Source organism: Solanum pennellii, chromosome 1, assembly GCF_001406875.1.
Source record: "Solanum pennellii chromosome 1, SPENNV200".
Lineage (NCBI taxonomy): Eukaryota > Viridiplantae > Streptophyta > Magnoliopsida > Solanales > Solanaceae > Solanum > Solanum pennellii.
The window spans coordinates 87,309,965-87,319,982 of record NC_028637.1 but is presented as its reverse complement, the minus strand read 5'-3'; the positions used below and the strand labels follow the sequence as shown (position 1 = coordinate 87,319,982).

The following is a 10,018-nucleotide window of genomic DNA, read 5'->3' as shown; positions in this document are numbered from 1 at the left end:
GGTGGGGGTGGGGGTGGGGGGAAAGAAATCACCTAGTGCTTTTTTTGTCTCTGTTGGGGCTTAAACCTAAGACTTCATGATTATCAACCCACTTTATTAACCTCTAGGTCAAACCCTTGGGTTCTCAAACACCTACTAATTTGATTGATATTTTTTGTACAAAAACTGTTAACTTATCATTAATCACTATTATACTCTTCAACACCAATAGAGAATTATAAGTTACTTCAAGTTAATCATACACGTTTATTTTTTTCTAAAGAAGTTTCATTTGTTTTATTTAGAAGTCCACTACTATCTCTGTCAATTAAAGAAATTAATTCCCAATTGTCGTATCCTTCTTTTGGCTTTTTATTCCCCGTTACAATCTTATTCTTATCCCCTTAGTCTCTTACCTATAAATGTTCATTTATTGCTACGATAAAGCTCTCAACATTCAGATTATAAATATATTTGCTCATGCTTCTATAACAATGATCATTGCATGGCCTGTTAAGGAAATCAAGTTTTCTGCATTCTTCATCAAAAAATCAAGGTTTCTGCATCTGAAAAGCTAAATTGCAAGTGAAAGGGTTTAAATTATGTATTATAGTAATGAGTACTTGGGATACTAGATCGACATATTGGCTTTAAAAACATATTTTTTCACTTCTAATGGTGCGTCTGCATTTGGGGTTCTTACACTGTTTTTCAATTGTTAGTTCCTTGACCCCTGTTTTCCGGTAACTACTTTAATTTTCCCTTGAAAGTTTGGAATCAATCAACATTCATATCCTAAATAAACCTTCCACTATTTTTATTTTTTCAGATATAACATCTTATGGTATTTTAGGCCTTATCTCTATAACAACTGTACACTTGTGTTCTGATGAAGCTCCCTATGCAAGTACTTCTCTCTATTATATTCTTTTCATATTTGTACCGAACTAACGAACTCTCTCATCCTCTCTATCTCTGTCACCAAACACACCAAAGCAGTAAACTCCATGAAAAGCTCCATTGACAGACATTAAAAAGTTCTGAAGCCTTGTCTTCGAAAATCAAGTTATACAAAATTGTTATTTGCTTGGCTTAAGTGTTATTATAGACTATTGGGTATAGCCTTTGGAGTTTATTTGTCAATGTTAAGGTGGTTTGGTGAAGATTAAAGTTGGTTTTGAGTGGATTTTCAGATTGAAACTCCAACAAAAAGAAGAACAATAAGTTGTATGTTATTTGCGTGTCCAATAAATGAACGGACATACAATGACATTGTGTTAAAATTTAACACTTAATAAATTAATCTACATTAGCTCACCATTTAGTCATATCATTATTTTACCATAAAAGGACGCCATCACTTAAAATAAACATCATACTACTGATAATTATTTACAATTGATAATACTATTGGTAAAATAATTATTTACAATTGATAATACTATTGGTTGCACCTCACTTAAATTCGTTAATTTACCCCTCTCATGAACTTATCAAGTCTAACATTTAGTCTCAATATTTTGATCTCCTGGTCCAAGATAAGGTACATTAAATACATTGCATAATGTACACAGTTAAAATTTATCATTCCAACTTATCACAAGATTAACCAATTCTATTCGTGTGTTTCCCAGAGAGTAGTTAGCTAAAATATTTCTGTAACAGCATACCCATTCCGTCAACATAGCTTTCTTTTTCACTTCCTCAGTCACCCACAACACCATCAAAAAATCAAACTACCCAATACCAGTTAAAACAAAAAGCAGTCCCACAATTCACATAACATATCACACAAGCAAAAAGATACACATCACAAGCAAATGGCTCACAGCCAATAAACAAAGATACACCTATGAACCATTCCAAACATCAAAAGATTTGATTTTTTTCCATAACCACAATCAATCAATCACCATATATCAAACAAAACATTGTCTCCTTAACTTAAGCGGTATGTCAAGGCCAGAACTCAAGAACCCATTATAGTATATTATTCAAGACATTCTAAATAAACCCTACTTCCCATCAAACAAGAACAAACAGTAAATCACCAAAATATCAAAAAAAGCAAACGAGAAACAGTGAGAATCAGTAATACCCACCTTAGAATCACTCATGTTGTGCAGAAAACAGCAGTGCCGGAACTGATTGTTGATTTCTGAATAATATAAGCTAAAGTTAACAACTTTACGGTGAAGTTATGAAAATTCAAGGATTGCTTTGAAACCCTTGTTGCTGCATCAATATAAGACATGAAATAGGAAGATACAAAAAGGGAGAAACAGGGCATTTAAGATTAAATGAAGAAAATCCAATAATGAACAGTAGAAGCATCGAACAATCCCCAATAGAAGTAGAACTCCAACACCAATAAAGACAAGGATTGAAACAAAAAAGGATTTTGGGTTTTTCGTGAGTTTTGTGAATGTTTTAGGTTAGGTTTTTTTTAGCCTAAAAGAGGCTGCGGTTCACTTTATATATGAGTTAGCAAATTCCTGTTTTATCAATGGCTTCAACATTTGGAAAAATGATATTAAAGATATAAATTTCATTTGTAAAGAAAAACTTTTGAATTTGTGTGAGTAGAAACAATGTTATCACTTGATATAATTGACTTTTTAATGTATAATTTAATTTGTTTTTCTAATCAAGCAAGTGAGCCGTAATTGTTATCGAAGCAAGAAGTATAGATTAGAGACTTACAGGGTCAGGTGGGAACTTGACAGCAGTTACTAAGCTTTCAAAAGGACGGCGCCGACCACCTGTGGTTTGTACAGAACTGAAAGCTCAATGCAGACGACTTTAAATAGGTCAAGAAATTTATTTAAGATATTTATCTTCGTATTTAAGATTGTGAACAAGAGACATTTCATAAATAATTCAATTTGGCATTGTTGTAAAAACTTTCTTTTTAGTATATTGAGTTTATTTTATTTTATTTTTAATGAAGTAGAATTTAAGAGTACTTCAATAAGGTTAGTAGATTAAGAAAAGTTACTAGACTAAGACATAATTTATGACGTAATTGACAAAAAGGCTAAAATATGAAGTGCATAAGTTCATTTTTTAGTGTATCTCAGGCACATAAGCCAGAAAACTTGAAAGATACGATATATACTCATGTATAAAGAAGGTTTTACAAGTTCATTAGTCATGTCGAGGATTCAATACTTTCATAAATACAAATTTATTATTACATTTAGATATATATGAGTACTCAACAAATAATATTGATCCCGATGGAGGAGGTGATTGTTTGAAACGTTGTAATGAGAATATGATCATGACATTTAGCAGTATTTTAAAAAGCATTTTTGAAGAGAGTCTCGAAAAGCGTAATAAGAATTTTTTGTTGGGATTTATGCAGTTTTGATGATTGACAAAGAAAGACGAAACACGTCAGTTCAACATGGACCAAAGGTGCACTCTCATGAGCAATAGAATTCGAGAAAGCTTCTAAAATGAATAAAGACAAGAGTGCAGAAATAAAGGAATGGATAATGTTAATTTCGCGAGGAAACTCAAGGAAATAAACATCTGATGAATTGAAGAGAAAGAATCAATGAGTTTGATTTGAAGAAGGAGTCTAAAGAGGCAAGTAGTTTTAATTGAAGAAGAAGTCTCACTTAAAGTAGAACTCTTAAAGTTACTGATGAATTGAAGTTTTGAAGTTGGACTATAATACAACAGAATCAATTAATGTAATTTGAAGAAGAAGTCCAAAGAAGTTAGGAGTTTGAATTGAAGAAGGAGTCTTACTTGAAGTAGAACTCTAAGTCAATAGAGTTCAAGTCAATAATGAGTTTGAAGTGAACAATAACTCTATGATAAATTGTGCTTAAATAGAAGTGAAGTCGTTCAGAATACTGGTGCACTAATAGAATAAAAGAGCGATTGTAAAATTCACTTCGCAAGTGCTACCAGCGAACTGAAGGAACATATCGAAGAACTTGATCTTTTTACAAAGTTTATGTGTTATAAGTTTTTCTTTGTGGATAAGTCTTGATGTAATCTTAGTTCAGTGAGCTATAAACTGAATTATGAGTGTTGTTTTAAGGTTGTGATAACTCGAAGCACATACCTTGGAAGGTTTGTGTTAAAGGTTAGGAATTACAGTTAGTTCCTAGGATTACAAGAGTTGTAGTTCAAATCCATAACTTGAAGTTAAGGTAGGTTGCAAAGTTTGTAATCAATCTTTCGTGGAGGCTCGTAGTTGATTTAGTGAAGTTGGAGTAAAATCATGTAAGGTTACAGGTCGTGGTTTTTATACCTTTGAGTCAGATGTTTCCACGTAAAAGCATTGTGTTTTTACTTATTGTCCTTACTGCTTTGTTGGAACACGTTAGGCAACTTGTTTCACACTTAAGCGAAAAGATAAGATCATTAATTCCTGGCGTTCTTTTTGTTGTTGTCTTATTTACTATTTATTAGCTACATTTAGATATAGCAGTTGCGATTCCATCACTCTCTATATATTCGGATTCCGCAACAATTGGTATCAGAGCCAAAGTATTATCTGAGTATGCTCTGTGGTTGCAGCATAGTCTGAACTTCCACATTAGAAAAAGATTTACTTTGGTCTTTGCATTGTTAGCTAGTAAATAGTATTTGTAGTAACATGGGAGACAAGAACAATGATGAATCCACATCAAGTGTCAATAATACGTCATCATTGGCATCTTCGCTTATGACAAGAATTGTGTCCAATGCGAAATTTGCAGTTGAAATTTTTGACGGGTCAGGACATTTTGGAATGTGGCAAGGCGAGGTCCTTGATGATCTCTTTCAACAAGGGCTAGATATTGCCATTGAAGAAAAGAAATCAGACGGTGTACGAGAAGAAGATTGGAAGATTATCAACCGTGTTGCTTGTAGTACCATTCGATCTTACCTTGCAAGAGAACAAAAGTATTCATACACGAAGGAAACATCTGCAAATAAATTATGGAATTCATTGGAGGAGAAATTCTTGAAGAAAAACAGTCAAAATAAACTTTACATGAAAAGAAGACTGTTACGCTTCACTTATATTCCTGGTAGCACAATGAATGATCATATCACCAGCTTTAATAAGTTGGCGACAGATTTGCAAAATATGGACGTGACTTTTACGGATGGAGATATGGCCTTAATGTTGTTAAGTTCACTTCCCGATGAGTTCGAGTATCTTGAAATGACTCTACTGCATGGGAATGATGAAGTATATCTCAAAGAAGTTTGTTCTGCCTTATATAGTTATGAACAAAGAAAGAGAGAAACAAAAGGGCGGAGAAGCAGAAGCACTAGTTGCGAGAGGTCGTTCTCAAAATCATATGAGAACGACGAAAGGGAGATCCAAGTCAAGATCGAGACTCAGCAAAGATGAATGTGCCTTTTGCAGAGAAAAAGGGCATTGCAAGAAAGGCTGCCCAAAGTTGAATAGCAAAGCCAAACCAAATAATGGGAAGGCTGTCATGGATTCAAATGTGGCTGATTGTGATGATTCCGATTACTCACTAGTTACAACTGATCCATCCAAATCATTTGATGTATGGTTGATGGATACAGCTTGTAGTTATCATATGTGTCCCAATCGGGACTGGTTTATTGATTTACAAGAAGGAGAATGTGGAGTTATTCACACTGCAAGCAATAATCCTCTTACCACATATGGTGTTGGTTCAGTACGATTAAGGAACCATGATGGATAAAGTAGAACATTAACAGATGTTCGATATATTCCAGATTTGAAGAAAAATCTCATTTCTGTAGGAGCCCTAGAATCAAAGGGGTTCAAAGTCATTGCAGATAATGGCGTGATGAGAATATGCTCTGGGGCATTGGTGGTAATGAAGGCAATTCTAAGAAATAATTACATGTACCACTATCAAGGTAGTACATTTATTGGGATAGCGGCAACAACATCCATTGACGAGAAGAAGGCAGAAATGACCAAGCTGTGGCATATGCGCTTGGGACATGCCGGAGGGAAATCCTTGAAAACTTTATCAGATTAAGGATCGCTAAAAGGAGTAAAAACTTGCAACTTGGAGTTTTGTGAGCATTGTATCAAGGGAAAGCAAACAAGGGTTAAATTTGGAACAACTATCCACAATACTAAAAGTATTTTGGATTATATTCATTCGGATGTTTGGGGTGCTTCCAAAACACCTTCATTAGGTGGGAACACTATTTTGTAACCTTTGTTGATGACTTTTCTCGAAGATTGTGGGTGTATACGATGAAAACAGAAGATGAAGTATTGAAAAATTTTCTCAAATGGAAGGCAATGATAGAAACTCAAAATGGTAGAAAGATCAAGTGTCTTCGCACAGACAATGGTGGCGAATACAAAAATAAGAGAAAAATGGCATCGTTAGACATTTCACCGTAAAAAATACACCACAATAGAATGGAGTGGCAGAACGCATGAACCGAACTTTGCTGGAGAAAGTTCGGTGTATGTTGTCCAATGCTGGCTTGGGCAAAGAATTTTGGGCTGAGGCAATAACATATGCGTGCCACCTCATTAATCGTCTACCATCTGCTGCTATTGGTGGGAAGACACCATTTGAAAAATGGTATGGAAAACCTGTTGAAGATTATGGTTCTTTATATGTATTTGGCTCAATTGCATATTATCGTGTAAGAGATTCAAAAATTGGACCCAAGAGCAAAGAAAACTTTATTTATGGGAATTACTTCTGGAGTCAAAGGATACCGTTTATGGTGTCCAGAGACAAGAAAAGTTATTTTCAGCTGGGATGTTACCTTTAATGAATCTGCCTTGACAAATAAGGTAACACTTGAAGAAGCCAAACAAATTGATGGTGCTTCAAAGCAGGTGGAGTTTGAGGGAAAGATAATTTTCCCAACACAGGGATCAAACGAGGAAACAATAGAAGATTTTCCTCTTGAAGGATAGCCAGTCGAAGAGGAGGTTCCATCTCAAGAACCTCAACCACAACTTGAATCAATAGCAACGAGCAAGCCAAAAAGGACAATAAGAAAATCTGCTCGACTCACAGATATGGTGGATTGTGTTAACTCAATTGCAGCCGATGACATTCCTACCACTTATAAAGACGCAGTCCAAAGTTCACAAGAAGATAAGTGGAGGAATGCCATGGATGAAGAAATGCAATCCCTTCATCAGAATCATACATGGAGATTGGCCAATCTCCCAGAGGGCAACAAAGCAATTGGATGCAAATGGGTATTTGCAAAGAAAGAGGGATTTCCTAACCAAGAAAATGTTCGCAACAAAGCAAGATTGGTGGCCAAAGGATATGCTCAAAAGGAGGGAACTGATTATAATGAGGTATTTTCTCCAGTTGTGAAACACTCTTCCATTAGAGTTTTGTTGGCTTTGGTAGCACAGTTGAATTTGAAACTAGTTCAGTTGGATGTAAAAAAAGCTTTTTTACATGGAGACTTGGAAGAGGAAATCTATACGACTCAGCCAGAAGGATTCAAAGTTGATGGAAAAGAAAATATGGTGTGCAAACCTGAAAAATCATTGTACGGATTGAAACAATCTTCTAGACAATGGTACAAACGATTTGACAAGTTTATGTTGCAGCAAAGGTACATAAGAAGCAAATACGATCATTGTGTGTATTTGCGCAAGCTTGAAGATAATTCATTTATATACCTTCTCCTATATGTTGATGATATGTTGATAGCTTCTAAGAGTCAAGAGGAAATTGAGAAGCTAAAGATTCAACTAAGAAAGGAGTTTGAGATGAAGGATTTGGGTGAGGCAAAGTTGATTCTTGGCATGGAGATAAAAAGAGATAGACATTCAAAGAAACTCTATTTATCTCAAAAGGAATAGTTAAAGAGAGTACTAAAGCGATTCGGTATGAATAAAAAAACGAAATCGGTTAGCACTCCGCTTGCTCCTCATTTTAAGCTTAGTGATGCTATGTCACCTAAAAATGAAGCTGAACGAGAATATATGTCAAGAGTACCATACGCTAATGCTATTGGTAGCTTGATGTATGCAATGGTCTGCACAAGGCCAGATATTTCACACGCTGTTGGAGTTGTAAGCAGGTGCATGCACAATCCTGGAAAGGATCATTGGCAGACTGTAAAATGGATTCTACAGTATATTCATAATACTGTAGATGTTGGTTTGGTTTTCGAGTAAAAAGATAGTCGATATCTTGTTGGATATTGTGACTCAGATTATGCAGGTGATTTAGACAAATGAAGATCAATTACTGGTTATGTTTTCACTATTGCAAATGCACCAGTTAGTTGGAAGTCTACTTTGCAGTCAACAGTTGCTTTGTCTACCACTAAGGCAGAGTACATGGAAATTACAGAGGCTGCGAAGGAAGCAATTTGGCTTCAAGAATTGCTTAGAGAGCTTGGTATTTACAAGAAGAAATCACAATATTTTGTGATAGTTAGAGTGCTATTCAATTAGCAAAGAACCAAGTTTATCATGCAAGGACGAAGCACATTGAAGTCCGATATCATTTCATACGAGAAATCATAGAAGATGGTGGAGTCATAATGCAGAAAATTTATACTACAGATAATCCTGCCGATATGTTGACAAAAGTGGTGACTAAAGTCAAGTTTCAACATTGTTTGAACTTGATCAACATTGTTGAACATTGAAGATTAAGGTTGAAGACACAATCAAAATTGTTGTTGAGAGAAAGTTGAAAATGGAGAATCTTGCCAAGATGGAGATTTGTTAAATTTGACAAGATTCAAAAATGAATTAATGAGAAGATATGGTAGTTAGGAGGATAATTCTTCATTGGTAGATAAGTCAAGATAGCACTTTTTGTAGGTGAAATTAAGGTGAACCATAAATTGATTTTACAAGGTAAATCTTGACATTTCGACATATTGTGATGTCATGGATGACATCAATAGGAAGAATTCACTCCTATAAATAGGTAGCTCCTAATTCATTTGTAATACACCTCTAACTTGTCTTCTCATCTCCTAAGGCATTTGTTCTTCTTTCCCTCTTGTAGTATTTCACTTGTACTCTTTTGGAGTGAAATAAATATTGGTTGGTTGTGTCCGAGGACTAGGCAAAAGAAAACAAAAGTTTGCCGCACCTTGTTAATTCCTGGCGTTCTTTTTGTTGTTGTCTCATTTACTATTTCTTAGCTACATTTAGATATAGCAGTTGTGATTCCATCACTCTCTATATATTCGGCTTCCGCAACACAAATGTCTCTTTTCGAACTTTTTCAACTTGTCATAGTTGTTGGTGATGCATATTGTCATATTTCATTTTCATTTCTTCATCTGTTCAACATACTTGGAATGGCGTTGAGATCAGTTGGTTATACCTCTTTTGTTGTATCCATGCTTTAAATTATAGCCAAGTCATCTGCTGTTTTTCTTCTTATCTATGCTTTTATTTCACCTTAGCATGTTCGTTCTCTTTAGTATATTCTGATAGGTTGGAATATGCAGTTGCCCATTTAATTTAGTTTTCCCTATTTTAGTATGTCTCCATAAGTGTTGAAGAAGTGTAGTTTTTTCTCTCTGTTCATTGTAATGAACCATGGCCTTTTTCTTTGTATATTTCTCATTTTCCCTTAGATTTGAGTGAATTTTTTCTCTAGTTTGGTATCTCATTTGTATTTGGCTTAGATTGGTTTGTTATTTGTTATGGAATATTTGTTCCTCTTAGAATATCTTTTTTTTTCTTAAGGCATTGCACATGACATTAGTTTATTGTGAATATAACAAGAGTTCATAGTGCCTTTATACATTTTAGCTCTTTTTTTTATTAGATACAACATGCTCCAGTGGCCTTTCTCCTTGACTCACTAGTATATGTGTGTGCTACTATCAAGCATCATAATTTGCATATTAACTTTGTCACTTTAATTTGGTTCATTTGGTTTTTTTCTTTAGAGTCATATTTGTTGTTTCAACTTGAATCTCTTTAAGTAGCTTTCGTTTTTAAATTCCTTTTTGTCAAGACATATCACATTTATTTTATCACTTCACATGCTAATTCATAATCATTTTATGTGCATGTGAAACTCCTCTAGAGTCCATTTGGACTCCATTT

General features: G+C 34.6%; 1 protein-coding gene across 1 annotated transcript in view; it reads right to left on the bottom strand.

The window, feature by feature from the left end:
• LOC107008165 (ubiquitin carboxyl-terminal hydrolase 24-like) overlaps positions 1–2,475 on the bottom strand; it is a 10,837-nt gene extending 8,362 nt beyond the window's left edge. The window contains exon 1 of the mRNA XM_015207089.2: positions 2,082–2,475. Coding sequence (XP_015062575.1) covers positions 2,082–2,096 — 15 coding nt within the window. The 5' untranslated portion in view covers positions 2,097–2,475. The remainder of the gene's footprint in view (positions 1–2,081) is intronic.
• Positions 2,476–10,018: the final 7,543 nt, after the last annotated feature.